The 18161-nt window shown below is 48.0% G+C and overlaps 1 protein-coding gene across 1 annotated transcript in view; it reads left to right on the top strand.

Annotated features, from left to right (window-relative positions):
* Nucleotides 1-4771: 4771 nt before the first annotated feature.
* LOC119386015 (uncharacterized) overlaps nt 4772-18161 on the top strand; it is a 47947-nt gene continuing 34557 nt past the window's right edge. Inside the window, exons 1-4 of the mRNA XM_049414198.1 lie at nt 4772-4975; nt 9641-9847; nt 10075-10190; nt 16632-16864. Coding sequence (XP_049270155.1) covers nt 4850-4975; nt 9641-9847; nt 10075-10190; nt 16632-16864 — 682 coding nt within the window. The 5' untranslated portion in view covers nt 4772-4849. The remainder of the gene's footprint in view (nt 4976-9640; nt 9848-10074; nt 10191-16631; nt 16865-18161) is intronic.

Raw genomic sequence — 18161 nt, 5'->3', positions numbered from 1 at the left:
AAAATACTATGTATGTTCGCGAATCCAGAAATAGTGGTTACGCAAAAGTGCAACTCTGCGCTACAAAATGCTTGATGTTGATGGCTGTGCTAAATGACGCTGATGGATTACTGGTGCAGCCGTGCGTCTTTGGTAGAACTTCAAAGCGTGGAAATACTAGCAGGAGTCTTACCATTCCTTGTATTTACTATTTTTAGTTTTCTTTACTTAAAAATGGTCTATCAAACTTGCCGAACCAATGACAACGTAGGGAAGTTAGAATTAACGTGTAATGTAGCGAATTTCACTCGCTTTCGTAGCAAATTTGGTGCACTTCTGACATCGTTTTAATTTTAACTATTGTCAATGCCACCAGTGTATAAAAAAAGTTGCAGTGCATAGAGGCGCACTCGCAAAACGCGAAAATAAAGGAAATGTGTCGAGGTTCCTTGTACACCGAAAGAAATGTTTGGCAAGCGCGTACTGCCTGATTTATCAATGAACTCGTCGAAACAGACATTTTTTTCGAATTCTTATGGCACCAAATGCAAGCTCGGGCTTACGCTGACCAACATTATTTAAATCGGTGGTAGAAATCTGGAAATAAATTGACACTGTGTAATTTCGCGAGTGTGGTAGGTTTTGCGTAATTTCACTTCTCTGCGTAAGTACTTTGGTAGTTCTGTTAAGAAGTACGTTTGCTCCGGTGGAAAACAACGTAATGGGTTACATTAGAGGCGGCAGAGTGATCATGCGGGACTCAGCCCGGTTCGTTTCCCGGCACTGGGGAAGGAGGAAGGGGGACGAGATCACATGGGTCGGAAGGAAAAAAGCTACTAAAATTGAGCGCTCGAGTTTTGCGTCACCTGGGCCCGCGGTCCAACGCCGGAAGACTCCACGGAAGGTCCAAGGAGTTCTGATTTAGCTACTGTACACAGCGGGCATCCACCATCTGTTGCGGCTAGCAACGACGGCTGCTCAAATGCCGAGAGCCAATAACCTACGAACCAATCAGGCACACTGATTTGGGGGGGGGGGGGGGGGTGTTGAAATTGTTATGGACGTTAGAAGGGCTCCGTGCTTTTAACAACGAAACTGTTTAAGGTATCGGTAACTTGTGCTCCGGCGTGCAAAACTCCTCAGGTGGTTATGCGCTGCAGGAATTCGGCAAGCCCCACTGCCGTGTACAGCAGGTGCGAGTGTCAAACAAAAACGAACATGTGAAAAAGAGAGACAGAAAGAAATAGATAGAACATAGAGAGAAAGAAAGAAGAAAGAGAAGGAAACAGATACAAAAAAGAGATACAAGAAACAAAGAGAAATAAAGAGATGAAAGACAGAAGAAGAAACAAGGAGCCACCCGGCTGCGCTCTTCATTCAGGCTTGGTACCACTAGTACGAAGCTGACGTAATTTTTTTTTTTATTTAAATACGAATGTTTGTTTGGAGGCGGTGAGATTTCGAAGGCAACATGTGTATGCACAAGTAAGGGAATGGCTCAATAAGGGGTTCTGCAATCTTGCAAATTCAAATTTATTGCGACTTTTGATCATTTCACCTCCGTTCAAGAGCCGTCAAGGAATGACTTTAGAATTTCTTTGTTTTTATCGCTTACAGTAGACATGATAGCCTAGAAGCATTAATCAGTGGAAAAAGACTCGAGAGAAAAGATGCGCAGAAGCGTTTCTTGTCTATCGCAGAGAGCATGTTAGGGTAAACTGGCCGGCAAATAGATTTTTCAGATTTTTCCGCAAAGACATTCAAACACTGCCCACGGAACAAGGCAGCACAACCATGAAGCATAGGCTACCACTCCAATTAACGTATACCGACGCAGCGAATAGCGGTACTTAAAGTGAGGCCTATTGTGTTTGCACGCCGCCTTAGTTATGTTGCCAAGTTGTCACCCAATGTTGCACTTAACCTGTGGTGCAAGCTCTCTGTTCAGGAAGATACGGAGTTGTGCAGTTGTCAAGGCAACAGCGCGCAGCACCTGTAAACGGGAGAGAAAAGTTGGCGGTGGCTCTAGTGTCGTGTACTCAGGCGAAAGCCTTAAGTGCCTCATCAGGCGCTGGCCTTGAAAAATTTAGCGCAACTTGCACTAAATCGCGCAATAGGTGACAGCAGAGCTGGTGGGCACGTTTCAGCTTCTCTTGTGAAACATCTGTACGGAATGCAAGGAGTCACAGGCGTAATACTGCGAGGCGGAAGCGTAGATTTGCATCAGGCGTCACACCGCGTGAATTGCGTAACGAGTGCGTCGGTGTAAAGCTTCCCACCCATTACAAAGAGCTCAGCCATCATTAATCATCATCATCATCGTCGTCGTCGTGAGCAGCAGCAGCAGCAGCAGCAGCACCAACAAGAACAGAGTGTGCAACTACGTTGGCGCGTATTCACTTACAGACACGTAGTGCGTACTTCGGTAAAGTCTGCACAACTTTGAAAAAACAAAAAAAAAACAAAAAAAGCTTACAAAATAAAAAAGTACTCGCATGAAGCTTTCAAAGGGTGGATTTAATGCCAAACATATTTACTTGCTCGTTGCGGATCATTTCTCTTGCGTGAGTGCAGCCATACTTTCGCCTTCTTGTGTTACAAGAGCGTAACACCTGCCGAATATTTTACGTTTGATGCGAGCCATTCACCGTGCAACCATTAAATTTAAGATTTAAAGCACACAAAAGGTGACAGAAATGAATAAATCAGCATCGTCCCGCGCTTGTGTCTTTGACATAATTTATTAAATGCGTTCTTGTTTTATCAACACAGTTTCATATGATTACGAAAGTCAATTTATGCACAAAAATTATAAAAAAATAGTTAGGTTACGGTTATAAAAATCCTTAAATTACCCTGAGTAAAAGGGTGGGTTTTCTAGGCAAATTAATGTCTCGCAAGCAATGCTTTTTTTAGAAAAATATTAACTTACACTATCCCGAAACGAAACTTTGCCTATCCGGCTGTTTTGTTGTGTTCGCCAGAGAGAGAAAAGTGAAGCCGACAGCGCCCAGTTTCAAAGATGCCGTAGTTTAAATACACGCTCATGTAATTAGATCTAACTGAAGTGCACGTGAAATAAACTCGCAGGGTCAATATTAATGCGGTGTTCTTAATTACGAGAAGCTCCGTAATCATATTGTAGATTTGGCATGTAAAACTTAAGAATCGAACGTTATCTTACGCCATTTCAGTTGGCACTTAAGCGAATCCGCCTAACACGACTGAGTTAATCTTCATCACGAAAGTGCTCAGCGAAGTGTTTAACGCAAGACTCTTTTCAACAGGCAGTTCTGGACTAGTGTACGCAAAGCCTTGCGCTACCCGCCACGGTGGTCTTGTGGTTATGGGGCTCGATTGATGATCCGAAGGTCGCGGGATCGAATCCCAGCCGCATCTTCCGCATTTCGATACAGGCGAAATGCTGGAGTCCCGTGTACTTAGACTTAGGTGCACGTTAAATAACCCCAGGTGGTCACAATTTCCAGAGGCCTCCACTACGGCGTCTCTCATAATGATGTCGTGGTTTTGGGCCAAAGAACCCCAGCAATTATTATTATTAAAGCTTTGCGTTAGCGTTGGTCATCACTGCGCATGCGCCATAAGCTATCCTCCTGGGTACCCACGTTAAGTTATGAAAATAACGTATCGTACTCAAAGAAGGCTAACGCCGAACCCTATTCTAAAACTGTCTGATGTGGTACGCTCACGCTCAGCGACGTCCACTGCCGCTAGCGCAATCAGTAATGTTACTACGTCGCTCAAATTCACGCAATTTACAACCCACCACCGTGGTCTATAGTGGTTATGCTGCTAGACTGCTGACCCGAAGGTCGTGGTATCGAATACCGGCCGCGGCGGCCGGAATTTCGTTGCAGGCGCAGGCCCATGTACTGAGATTCAGGTGCACGTTAAAGAACCCCAGGTGGTCGAAATTTCCGGAGCCGTCCATCATATATATACGGCGTCCCTCATAATGATATCGTGGTTTTGGGACGTTAAACCCCAACAGATAAATTCACGTAATCTCCATACGCGTATCGGGCGCCCACCTCGCTCCCATACGAGCGTAGTGATTTAGCATGCCTTACAGAGCAGGAATGCTCAGCGGCTAGACGCGAACCCACGGGTCCTGTTGGTGTCAGCATTTCATAAAATTTCTGCTCATCGCAGGCACAGTGACGTCACTCGAGATAACCGACAGCTTCCGCTCTTCTTATGCACTGCTGCGAAACAGATTATCTAAGCGTCTGGTTCGTCTGCTTGGGGATGTATTAGACGTCCTCAAGTCATCCTGACAAGGCTGACGTGAGACGCGCTGACTTGAAAAACGTGCAGTGGAAAGTCTCGTTGAGTGCTGACTTTAACGGACAGAAAGGGGCGCGTGCAAATAGGCTAGACGCAGACGCAGTGCTCTTATCGTTTCAGCGGCTTGAACAAAACATTCAGTACATGCATGCCTGTCCTGCAGTTCTTTTTATTATTTGTTCAGGAAGTAAACGACAATAAGATATATGAGGATATCGATATGCAAGCAGACAGCTGCGTCAAACACTTGCCGGACTACTGGCTTCTGCCAGAGAGAAACAAAATTAAATTGTGCGCAGCGAGAAATCGTGTGGGGAGTGTGAAGATTAAAGGTCGTTAGTGGAAGCCAAAGCAGTCGCTGCATGAATTTAAAAAAAAAAAAAAAACTCATGAAGCGTATTTTATGGCGCGCTTTTGCATATATCGCTGATTCGACTGTTAGATGCTCATATAAAATGGTTATCAGCTTACGGACTGCACCGCGGAGCTTCATAGTGTACGTTACATAGGGACAGACTGCACAATCGTTATAGTACAGACCACTGGATTCACGTGAGCAGCCATGATTAGACGGTTGTTGGCGATCGCGCTGGTCATCACCGGGAGCAGTGCCGGAGGGCTGAGTTTTCTGGACCCATTCTCGGACGAAGTTATCAACTTCATCAACGCGCTCAACACCACGTGGAAGGTGAGAGACTATGCATTGCAAGAAACACTCATTCGCGGCTGACTGCTCGCATAAAAAGTTCTGAATTGACGCACTTAACAGCTGCCTGAACTTTTTTTTACTTAACTGGAACTTTTTATATTGCCTATTTCTCCTTTTGATTGATTGATTGATTGATTGATTGATTGATTGATTGATTGATTGATTGATTGATTGATTGATTGATTGATTGATTGATTGATTGATTGATTGATTGATTGATTGATTGATTGAGTTCCGGCCGTCTTATGCTGAAAGGAAAGCGGATGAGAACTGGATGATCGGGAAAGCTCCCATTAAGTTCGAAAAGGTTGCCTTGGTATTTGTACTGTCGTTATACTAAAAAAAATATATATACCGGTGTAGAGAATTGTACATGTGTTTGCCTGTTAAGCTTCTTATGAACTTGTTTGGCTAGTGGTGTGTACATAACATCTTGATTTTTGCGCTAAGACGAACACATGAGAGATGACAGGACCGGCGATGTCTGTCCTGTCCTGTCCTGTCTTCTCTCACGTGTTCGTCTTTCTCAGCGCAAAAATCAAGATATTCTGTTAGGCTTCGTATTGGCAGCTCTTAGAAATGTATATAGGCCTGCAGAAACCTCTGCAGGTGGGTTGTTTAGTGAGAGTTTTGGAAAAGAGAACTCTCGACAGCTCCAGAATTGTTGAGATGTTCGAACCCGGACCACTAAGATAACACATTTGCGGCAATTTCTTTTTTTTTGTTGTTGTTGTTGTTGTTGTTTCATCAGTACATGTTATACGATCTTTCTGCGCGAACATTCGTACCTTCTGGTTAGATGATAAATACCAAAAAAAGATAACAGCACATGCATCCGGGCCTCGTTGCTCATGGGTTATCTGCACGTAGGCTGATAAAGATGGCGAGGATATCTGCCAAATATCCAGGAAAAGTAGTAACGCTCACAGATAACGGAGCTGGTACTTTGTTCAACATGAGGACACTGATAAATTTATGAGCAAGTTTGGTTAAATGTCAATTTTCAGGCAGCACACACATTTGCAAAGTTTGCAGCGTTAAGAAGTACAAAAATAAGCACATTGGACCAGGTGAAGTAGAATAACTGTCTTTTAACACGAAAGTGTTTTATGCCGGGGTCCACCAAGACTTCAGTGACGTATTTCCGTCACGGAAATGACGTAGAAAAATTTTACACGATCAGATATCAAAGAAAAAAAGTTCCGTCAACGGCCATCGAACCCGCGACCGCTCGGTTCGCAACAACAGATCTCGGGCACGCTTTCCACTGCTCCACGGCCACAGACTCTCGAGGCTTTACAAACGCTCCTTTTATATCTACCACTCTCCCGGTCGGCGGGGTAGTGTTGCCCTCTGGGAGCGGTAAAGTAAAGTAATTCCTCATTACTGTGGCCTCCGCGATTAGCACCTGCAACGCGTTACACGTCCGTCCCATTCGGCGCGTTTTCAATCGAAGTTCAATTTTGTCAATGCTTTAACACACCGCGAGGTGTCGATCTTAAACCAAGCGTCGAAAAAGCGTCGGCCTCGCTCATAGCATCACGCTAATCCAAACCAAAAATAGCTCTGCGACGCGCGCCTGCCTCACCTGGCTGTAACACCGCGTTCACCGCTGACGCGCTCGCCCCGAGAAAAATCGCGGCTGGGCTACCGGGGCGGCAGGACGCGCTTCGCGTTTCCCTCTAGTCCGGCCGGGGTGTTCAATCACATTTTAACATGCCGCGGGATAGCGACCAAGTTCTGCGTCCAATATGCGACGCTGTTCTGGTTATCACACCTCGTTCTCTGATTACGCTTTCACCGTTAACTACTACAGCTACCAAAATGGTTTGTTTAATCATTTAACATGGACGTTAGGCGTCGGGATGCAGATGTACCACCAATCATCGAAGTGGGTGCATCCACGTTAAACGGTGCTAAATAATAATATTATCTGGGTTTAACGTCCCAAATTCACGATGTGATTATGAGGGATGCCGTAGTGGACGGCTCCGGAAATTTCGACCACTTGGGGTTCATTAATGTGCACCATAGCTAAGTACACGGTAAACGGTGCTATAGCTGCCTGACATCAATATACATTGTGCAAACTCTCTTATATCAATTCAGGTATTCTGTAAACATTCATTTACTTCTGTAAGGGCACGCTTTACTTTCGTGTTATTCCGATTCCTATGAAGGAGGGATCAACCACCTTTTTTATGGGTCTTTCGCTTTTAATACTTGTGTGCACCTAGAACAGCGAAGGCATTTGTGTTTGTTGATTATTGTCGACTCCACCTTTATAGAAAGCAAGCAGATTTTGCTCGCCTATTGTTTTTTTTCAGCAATCTAGTTTATATAGTGATGATAAACTTGCCTTTCGTAACAATTAGTCTTCCATATTAGGCGATGGCAGCTTTGCATCTTCATTAACAAGTTTGACATTTTCGATGACAAATTTAACCAATGGTTATCGAGGTTGCTCACGTAATGCTACCTATACATAATACACACTTCTTGATACGTTTGGACTGCGACAAACATGCAGAAGACAAACATGTTTTATGATAAGCACATGTTTATTCACAAGTATATACCAGACAACTTATGGTAATAACATGAAATTCGCGAATTCTCTCCGTCCCCTCACCCCAAGCAAGCTAGAAAAGAGGCAATAACCCTCACAACACTACAAAGTAATACCCAAGTCCACGGTATACCAACTGCACCGAATCTCATCCACTGAGTGCTCATAATCTGCATGTACTGGAATGTCCCGGAAACCCCATGCCAAGAGCTGGTGCCGTAGGCACCCAAACACTAACCGAAGAGCCATAGGCTTGCACACGGTAGGGGGGCAGGGGTAGCACTCCCCCCACTCATCTAAAAGGGGGGGGGGGGCTCAAATTCTGCCCCACACATTTTCTCAGTCGGACCTTTCACGTCATTCTTTAATGCGCAGGGTTACTGCTAGAGCTGTGCACGGGCCGTATTTCCGAGCCCGAGCCCGGCCCGGGCCCGCTGACTTTGTCGAAGGCCCGCCCGAGCCCGACGGCAAATGGCGGCGAGCCCGCCCGGCCCGGCCCGACGTATGAAAACACAATCCAGGGCCTGGCCCGGCCCGGCCCGGCCCGGCTTTTTGAACGACATTTGAACGAGCAGGTCCTATATGCATTTCTATATCGAGCGATTTTTTCACAGAATGAAGGCAATTTTTTTATTGTCCTTTTTACCGGGCTTGGCTGGCAGAGGAAAAACGGAACGCGAGACAGCCGGCGAGTCACATCCACTCTTCTTGCGTGCTGCCAGAGTTCGCGTAGAGTAGTTACGAGTAAAGGCCAAACCCCATATGCGCCAAAATCCACGCGACAGCGACGAGCAACGAAACGGGCCGCTCGCGCGATGTATCGCGTGCTCGAAATCGCGCGATCGCTCGGTTTTTTCACATTTGGAAACCATCGCTCATCACCCGGAAGTCACAAAACACCCGAACCGGATGTACATCAGCGACGTACTAAGCAATGTACTAAGCACACCAGCTGTACACCAACAAATAATGTAATAATTATCCGCGTGCATATAAAAAGTACTGCGAGACAACGGTAAACGTTTTACGTACCAACATGCAACAAATATTTTATTTGCATTGCATACCTGCGACAGCGCGGCACTTTTGCTATACAAGTAGACGGCCTCATGCCAGCAACAATGGAGTTCGCTCGCCAAAGCCGTCACGAGTATGGGGTATTCCTATGCAAGCGTCAGCTTGCACGAAGGCGATCTACATCAGGTCGCTCGTCGCTGTCGCGTGCATTTTCACTCATATCGGATTTGGCCTTAAATCTATCGCGAACAGTAGGGTGGCGCCGTCACTAGCTCAGGTGGTGTTACTTCTCTGTTCGTCGCAGTGCAACAGAGGCAGTGCTTTACCTGCTCCCCTTTTTGTTTGAAGCAGCGAATGGAAAGGAAAAGCGGTAAAGGGCGGTCGCGGAAAAGGCGCTGTATGTGTGCTGGAAAACAATTCCCGCTCATTCTCTATATTTCGGGCTTGAGTCGGGCTTTGCGCCGTGCCCGACCCCGGCCCCATAAAACTCCAAGTAGCCCGAGCCCGGCCCGGGCCCGAGGTGAAAATACGTCGGCCCGCCCGAGCCCGGCCCGCGGGCCGGGTCGGGCTCGGGCTTTGGGGCTACCCGGAGCCCGTGCACACCTCTAGTTACGGCAACGGATGTTTTTTGACGCTAATGGCGACCAAGACCTTCTGATGTTGATCTCAATGGAGTGTTTACTTCCCACCTGAAACAGTCGGGGACCAATGGCACGTCTTTGCGAGAAGCATGTCATCGCTTGATTTGCATTTTTTGCATCCATTGCGGAGCTCGTTTTCTTTCTTACTCAACCGAATGCAGGGGGGGCGGGGAGACACTACGGTGAGTCCTGCCCCCCCTCCCCCTAATAGAGAACCCTGCGCACCCCTATTAGAGAGTTATGGCAGACCAACCTACCAGCCCTAGACCTGAAGAATCAACGCAGTCTGATATCACTGGCACGAGAGATGGCCATGGCCCGTGGCTACCAAGACCGAGGAGGCCGCCCACCTAGGAAGCGCACTGCGCTTGCGAATAGCAGTTTACCCCTCTCTCTCTCTCTTTCCGTATTGCACAGGCCGGCAGGAACTTCGCCAACGACGTTACAATGCAACACTTCGAGAATCTTCTTGGGCTGCTTGATGCGACGGAGAACGACACGATGCCCATCATGGAACACGACCTTTCTCTGGAGCTTCCGGAGTCCTTCGATGCTCGGGACCACTGGCCTGACTGTCCAACGATTGGACTCATCCGCGACCAGAGCGGATGTGGATCGTGTTGGGTACGCACTATTTACCTTCATTATCTCTCATTACCGTGGGTGCATAACGAAGCCAGGCTCCAATCGCCGCTGCGGTATTTATAGCAAGTGAACAGCATACTTTTTAATATTTATTTTGCGCTGCAGCAATCAAGGAATAATAACTAATTGGCAAAAAAAAAATAGAGTGTTGATTACGCAGAGGAGTATATCACGGCCATTATTTCGTTGCTCTTTTGCATGTATAGGCGTTTGGAGCGGCGGAATCCATCTCCGATCGCATCTGCATCCACAGCAAGGGCCAAGTCAAGGTGAACATATCAGCAGTGGACCTCCTGTCTTGTTGTGAGAGCTGCGGCTACGGGTAAGCAGTCCTTGTAAGCCGCAGTGATATGCGAGCCGAGTCTGGTCGGCGCCAAGATTTTTCCCCCTTTTACAATGTGGCCAACATTGCAAAATAATACCCAAGTTCACCGTATCCAACAGCACCGAATGTCTCATAATGCGCATGTACTGTGATGTCGCAGAGAGACCATGCCAACACTTAGCACCGTAGACACCCAAACACTAACCGAAGAGCAATAGGGGCCAAGCTATCAGACCTATTCCTTCATTTTTGGTGGACCAGTGGCGAGTAGTGGAGCTTGCCCAATTTCTCTGGCACACACGCTAGAAGTTTCTGCGTTCATGGTACTTTAGGAAGGAGAGGGGGAGGCGGGAGCTGACAGGGGCATCCCTGAAGGATTAAGCTTTACGCTCTGCTTCCTGGCACTCCGGGGACGTGCAGTTGGATGGCAGGTTTAAGATTAGCACTCAGCACAATTGCAACGGGAACGATTCAGTGTTCGTCCCGCTCACTGCATGTGTGTGAGACAACGTTGTTCAATATCCTGCAAAATTGATGGCCCGGGTCTGGGCCGCGCCGGGGTAGTAGAGAGACCCAGTCTCCTGGTAGCTTCCCAGGCTTTCTGGATCGCCCAAATTCGGTCCTGGAGATCTGAGCTGAGATTGCGGCTCTACACCGCGGCCCTAGTGCATCCAGAGGGAACTGCAATTCTCTTCTAAACTATTATGCAATCTCAGAGCATATGCTCTAGGGTGGCTCCTCTATCGTCCCATAATTTACATTTGCCGTCAGGGTATAATTAAACAAAAAAGACATGCGGTTCAGATGTATTGAGTTTGGGTAAGTTCTGGTTTGAAGATGCCTTCAGTAGACCGCCAGAGGCCTGTCTTCACGTGTTCCTTATTTAATCTTCCGAGCTGCCACTACATGTGAGTGAGGCACAGTCTGTAGAGGGCGCCATGATCGTGTGAATGCATTGGTTCTCCCTCTGGCGAGTCTCTCAGTGGTCGAGTGGGGTCCGTTTCATGAAGTTCGCCCGTCGATGCTGCTACATTTATTGAATCATTTTACATTGCAGTTCCATTGCAACGTGCTATGTAGCTTCCGGACTTTCGTTACAGAAGCACATGGCTCATTTTGCTGCGAATATTTGCTCCTGTATGTTTTTGTCCTCGAGCAGCAAAGCACTGCCCTTTATAGATTACCTTGCAGACTTTCCCTAACGATTAATAATTTGCCGTATTTGTGGCGATGATGATGATGGTTACCATCTTTATAGCCATCCTTTTGAAACCAGGTGGTGTCAAGTAGGCCCTTTGTTATTATCATATGTAGTTTATTCTTTTGCGCTCTAATATAATAGCTAGGTCGTGGGATCGAATGCCGGCCGCGGCGGCCGCATTTTCGATGGAGGCGAAAATGTTTGAGGCCCGTGTACTTAGATCTAGGTGCACGTTAAAGGATCCCAGGTGGTCGAAATTGCCGGAGCCCTCCACTAAGGCGTCCCTCATAATCATATCGTGGTTTTGGGACGTTAAAGCCCAACATTTATTATATAATATAATAGCTGCCACTTTATCTTTTTTTTCTTTTGTATAGGCCTGTATTTAGGCAATGTGCCTATACGCCTGAAGTTTAATCAGACTTTCGGTTGCTTTTTTTTTCACCTATATTATAAATGTATATTGCTTACCTCCACCGCTGACAAAGTTATACATCCACCCGCTTTGAATGTCACGCGCCACTGAAACATACATGTCTTCGGATCGGCGAGTCATGAGGACAAAGTGTAATGGCGCTCTTTGGCCGTATTTGACTCGTTCGCCACCGAACACTGCCGCCATTACCACCATCATAACTCCGATGTGTCCTATGTTTCATTATTGCTGTACTCGACTTCGTCTTTATCATAACATTAACTAGCAAGATAATGTGAGGATATAACTCGGTAATAAGAATGGTTGGGGCATTACGTCCCGTATATATATTTTGGAATAATAAAATAACCACCCCCAAGCAGTCCGTACAGATGATTACAGGTGATTAGCCAGCGAAGCTGAAACGTAGAGCCCTTGTTTGGACGCTAAGTTGAAGTATTTCGTGATGGTGGAGTAAGAGCCCTCTGTAGGGCAACGTGTAAAGTCGAACCACTGGGTTAATCCCGACGGTTCATTAATGTCTTTCTCAATTATTGGTTAAATCAGTAGAGAAATCTCCATAATAATATCTGGTGTTTAACGTTCAAAACCACGATATGATTATGAGGGACGTTGTAGTGGAGGGCTCCGGAAATTTCGACCACCTGGGGTTCTTTAACTTGCACCTCAATCTAAGCGCACGGGCCTCAACAATCTTCGCCTCCATCGAAAATGCAGCCGCCGCGGCCGGGAAGTACAAAAGTCTTAATTGGTATTCGCCGCCCGCGTGTTGCCTTCTCCATTTTTAGCGGACCAGTGGTAGGGCTAGCCACCATACCAGTGGTGAGCAGTGTAGCTTGCCGCATTCGTCTCACACACGCGCCAGCAGTTTTTGCGCACATAGGACGGACGAATTTTGGTTTCGCCTAGGCATATGCAGCTTCGCTCTAGAATAGGATAAATGACCTACGCCGACAAAAAGCTGCTTTAGTGAAACTTCGGGAATTCTGCGCTTTTATTTGTGCCTAGATAAATATTTAGAAAAAAGCTTCGCGGATAACTTGAACTGCTGTGAGGGCTATGCATTACGGCAAACAGAGAGTTGCGACGAAGGCGATTGTGATGATGTTGAAGTAAAGTTTCATATTGTGGTGGGTGGGGTCAGTAGGTGATATCATTACCATTATCACCAATCATATCTCCGATCATCGACCAGTGGCGCTCGAGTTTATCTAGAGTATTGCGTGCCATCATGTTCGGTTCCGGTCCAGAGTCGTGGGACGCGCTCAAGGTACAGTGGCGTCTACACTGCTCAGTCGAAGGGCTTGCCCTTAGACATCGTGTGTCGGAAGAACTAGCCGACGCTGCCAAAAAGCTACGGATTGCTCTTCGAGCCGATCGACTAATTACACTGATGCGCGTATGGCATCGAGAGTTACGGGGACGTTTCCAGCGCCTTATTACGGCATCGTCGTTGTCGGCGGCTGCTTGACGTTGCAGACGTAATCCATGTTCTCACCCCGAGGTTCTGCGCTTTGCGAGAAGCTCGCTTCTCAGACAGTCGAGCCCACTGGGAACTCAGGCCGCCAGAGTCCTTCCCGTTGCGTTGCCACCTGCGCGTGATCGATCAGTTTTTGTGGCTCATTTTGAAAACATGGCTCGTAAGACTATGTCAACGCATCATAGTACCTCCGAGACGTTCACAATGCAGTCCCTGAGTACCACTATAGTGAGCGGCCTCAGGATCCACCAAAGGTAGCTGCACAACATTGTGCAAGTCCGTCAGCTGATGAGGTGAAAGAGGCATTGTGTTCCATGAAGCGTGGTTCGGCCCCTGTGCCGGACGGGTTGCCCGTTGAGTTCTATTTAACCTTTTGTGAGGACATTGGTGCCACTTTCACTTCTGTTATTTGCTGCTGCTTCGAGAACTTTGATTTCCCGAATAGCTTTAACGATGGTCGTATTGTGTTAATACCTAAACATGACCCATCGTCAGTTCGCCCAGAGGAATGGAGACCAATTACGCTTCTCAACGTCAATTACAAAACTTTTGCAGCAGTTGTCACTCGGCGTTTGAGAAGCCTGGTGCCTTCATAATAGGACATCATCAAGCGTGCTCGATTCCTGGAAGAGAAATTCGTAGTCTCTCCTTTATTACGCGTGATATAATTGCGTACACATTGGCGAGATTAGCACGTGCACTCTTGGTTTCACTTGATCAAGAAAAGGCATTCGATCGCCTTGAACACAGCTACATATTTAGCGCAATGGCAGCGTTTGGCTTCTCGCAAAACTTCGTTGAGCTTCTTAGAAATGTATACAGAAATATATACAGCAGGTTATTTGTTGATCGTTATGAAAGTGCTCCATTTCCTGTTACCCTCGGTGTTCGCCAAGGTTGTCCTCTATCCCCAGTACTTTTTGTACTGAGCCTCGAACCATTCCTGCGCTCGCTACTTAATGACCCGTACATTCGAGGCCTTCCACTACCTGGTAGTGGTACCGGGAAGGTGACAGCTTTCGCCGATGACATCACGTTGTATCTGAAGAACGAGGACAATACATCCCGTAGTCTACGGCTTCTAGATGCGAAGCATCTTTTGCTCGGGTGTATGTCCCGCGGCGTTGGCCTGGGCGTCCGCACTCACACTACGCATGCGCAACTCTCCTCCTTCCCTCTCTCCAACAGCTGCGCGCTACTCTCTTCACTTCTCTCCCAGCACCTGCTTGCGCTTCTCCTGCGGTTTTCGCTTTTGCTCACGCAGCGCATGCGCTACTCTCCTCCTCTAGTCTCCTCTTCTTCAAGTGGTGGAGCGCTGCGCGCGTTCAGTCCAGCGCTTGCTTCGGTTGACTCCTCTGAAAGGCGGGCTCGACATGCCGAAATTCTCTCCTGCGCAACGCCGCGATGAGCGCCAGCGCATGGGCGTCCCCTCCCCCTCTCTCTCCACTCCTAAGCTTCCCCCCTCTCGCGCGCCTGTCGACCGCGTTCCCCGCTCGCCCTGTGAGAATTAACGGCCAGGCTAGAGGGAAAACACGACGCGCGTAGTGTTCCTCTCCGCGTTCCTCGACGCGAGGTCGGTAGCATGCCCAACGAACGCCAACGGAACGCGATCGTGCAAGTGCTCCGGCTTCGCATCGCCTCATGATCCCCTTTAGCTGGAGGTAGTGTAATTTTTTTGCTGAGTATGGGACTATTTCAGATGCTGCATTAAAATTTTCGAAATGTCGATATTTGTTCATTGGTTCCCCAGACACCTGCCTAAGTCCTTTTTTCCACCTTCAAAAAAGCGACTCTCTGTTTGTATTCTAGGGCTTGATTATACCTACTACGGCATATCAGCCACCGTGTACGTTTCAGTACTCGAAGATGTAAAACGCCACGTCCGGGAAGTGCAAGAGTACGATTTACCACTGTTCTAAAGAAGGTACTTAGTACAGACTGTATTTTGCAGCCGAGCATGGTACATTTCTCATGTTGTACAGCCCCCATTGCGAATAACTAGGTCGTTGCAATAATCCCTTCTTGGCTTATTTTTTTGGACAGGTGGAACTGAGCTGGTTTGCCGAGCTGCGCTTGGGCAATCACGCAACAGGCGTGGATTCGCGTTCCCATCCTTGTCTGTTCGCTGCCGGCTGCCTGCTCTGCGATTCTTGCTTCACTTGTTACACGGCTACTTGTTACCGGGAGAACTCTGCTCCGCCAGTACTTAACGTGCCTGTATTTTACTCCACGGCAGTAGAACTTTATCGCCACACTCAGCAGGTTTGTCCTGATGTAGACGTTCTAGAAAAGCGTGTTGTAGCTACAACGGCGGCCCTGCTGCTCCCTCTGGTTCCTCCAGCCTGTCTAGCACGTTGAGTCGTATCTTGTAGAGCGCGATAACGGCATCCTTTCCGCCTGGCCATCTCTGCGACTTCATGTGGCGTCTGGGATGAAGAGTACTCCCAAGCATGAGACAGACTAGAGAGGTGGGGCACGGTCCCATCTTCCACTTGTCCTAACTGTCCGCTACAAGAGTCCAACCAGCATGTGCTGCAGCAATACGTAATTGCAAGGGTATTTTGGAGAGCCGTTAACACTGGGGTCCGTGTGTACACGAGTGATGCAAAAAATACCATCGCGTGATGAAGTCACCATGTGACGCCACCATGACGTCACATATCGTCAAAATTTATGACTTCATCGTGATGTTACGATCCCGTCAAATAACGTGACATCACACGATGATGTCATCACATGACCTCGTCGCTTGGTCAAAAGTGGGCCGATCACGGAGCTAGTGCAAAACCAGATAAGGCGCAGGAAAGATTGTAACGCCGCCGATCCTGGAGGCAGTGCAAAGCCACGTTAGGTGCAGAAAGGAAGGCGGGGGAGGATCATTACATCGACTGAGAAGAAGATGGCTTTCGCCTTCGAGTCGTCTTAGGCGACTGCATAAGAGACCCTGTGAGTTTTTCTAAACGCACAGGTACGTCAGACGATATTCGTTGAGTTTTCAATTTACAGGGAGGGCTGCGTGCAGTTCTCCCATATTAGAGCACAAAGTACTCTATCAGGTATCAACCCACTTTATTAGGTATGTACAGGTCTAATCGCCACTCTGACTTCATAGCTTCATTGTATATTCACTTCATGTGGCAATAAATGACAACAACGAAAGAAAGGACTCCGCTTTCTCTTATTATTCTCGCTGACGTACATTTTGAGTCAATTTTCGGAAAAGCTTCGCCTCTTCTGTAAGCTATGTTGAGAGAGAGATACGCGTGCGCATAATGGTGCATTTTCGAACGGCACCCGCCGGCTTTCTGCTTTGCGCTTCAGATGTGAGGGGGGTTACATGAATAAGGCGTGGCAGTACTACCAAGATCAGGGCATCGTGACCGGTGGCCTGTACGGAACGGACGACGGCTGCAAGCCGTACCCTTTCCAGCCCTGCGAGCACGGGGTGTCGGGACCACTGCCCCAGTGTCCGATCTACACGCCGATGACGCCAGAGTGCATGCATTCCTGTCGACAAGGGTACGAACGCAGCTACAAAGACGACAAGTACTACGGTGAGTGATGGTGGGAAAAAATGTCTAGCCAGTTTCACGCCGTAAAAGCCACTGTACGGCGAAGCTGTTGCCCCTTTCATTCGGTCCCTTCAAGCCTCTTCTTTCGTTTTGCCTAGTCACTTCTAAGCCATTTCTTTGTGGTTTCTTTATGTAATCAAAATCAGGCCTTTGGTTCCAGTCGACGGCTCTGGTCGGCGTGTGTTTACCCTAGACTCTTCTCTCTTTCTGCTAAGTATTTTCTTGTCACCCCTAAGTCCACCTTCTGTCATTTCAGGGGCAACAGGTCCGCTCTTAATACACTGTTTGAATCGCCCGCCTTACGTAAGCTTCACCACGTGACCCCCCTTTCAGTCCATTCTTTGAATCGCATGCCTTACGTAAGCTCCATCACGTGACCCCCCCCCCCCCCCCCCCCCCCTGTTCAGTCCACTTTTTGAATCGCCCGCCCTAAGTAAGCTTCATTACGTGATCTCCTTTTCCTCTCCTATCATTAGACCCCTCCTCTCCACCCTAGTCAGGTGACCTTCTTTAAGGCACGTTCACACCGAACTCGGATCCGGAAAGCGGAGAGGTGGATCCGGAAAGCGGATGCGGATTATCCGCAAAAGCGGAAAACCCGCGGCCGCTTGCCCGGATCGCTCCCGGACCGATTTTCTCCGCGTGGTAAAGTTGGACGCTTTACCGCAGCCAATCAGGGCCTGAGAAGCGCGCGCGCAGTATTGCGTAGTGCCGCAAGATGGCGACACGTCCGCCGTGGATTGGTGGATTGGAGGATTGCTCCGCCCCCGCGGGGGAGCGGGCAGGAGGCAACGCGGTCGGTCTGAACGATGGTCCGAACAGCCGCGCGGCTTCGCTGTCTCTCCGCTTTAAAAATGCGCCTGCTCGCTTGCGTGCTCCGCGTTTGGTGTGAACGTGAGTTTAGCGTGACCGCGCCAACAACGTCGAATGCACAGCGTCTGCATTAAGAGCTTTGGTGTAAAAAGAACAGCCTGTACTAAAAGGAAGAAGGAGGTCATCCCTATAGTACAAGTCAATACATTCGGCCGGTGACAATTTACGGGGCAGAAACTTAGAGGATAGCGAAAAAAAAGAGAGAAAAAATCTTGAGACGAAGCTGAGGATTGCGCGGCGTACAATGCAACCAGGAATGATAGGCGTAACATTAAGACAAAGGAAGAGAGAGTGAGCAGAGAACAGAGAGGAGCAGCCGATATTCTTGTTGCCGATAAGAAAAATTCTGGAGGCGACCCTAATCCTTGACTTAGATGTCTGCCAGTGGATCTTGCTCGTCGGCTTT

The sequence above is a fragment of the Rhipicephalus sanguineus genome, chromosome 3 (assembly GCF_013339695.2).
Source record: "Rhipicephalus sanguineus isolate Rsan-2018 chromosome 3, BIME_Rsan_1.4, whole genome shotgun sequence".
Classification (NCBI taxonomy): domain Eukaryota; kingdom Metazoa; phylum Arthropoda; class Arachnida; order Ixodida; family Ixodidae; genus Rhipicephalus; species Rhipicephalus sanguineus.
Note: the sequence above shows the minus strand (reverse complement) of the source record. Positions and strands in the feature narration are given on the sequence as shown.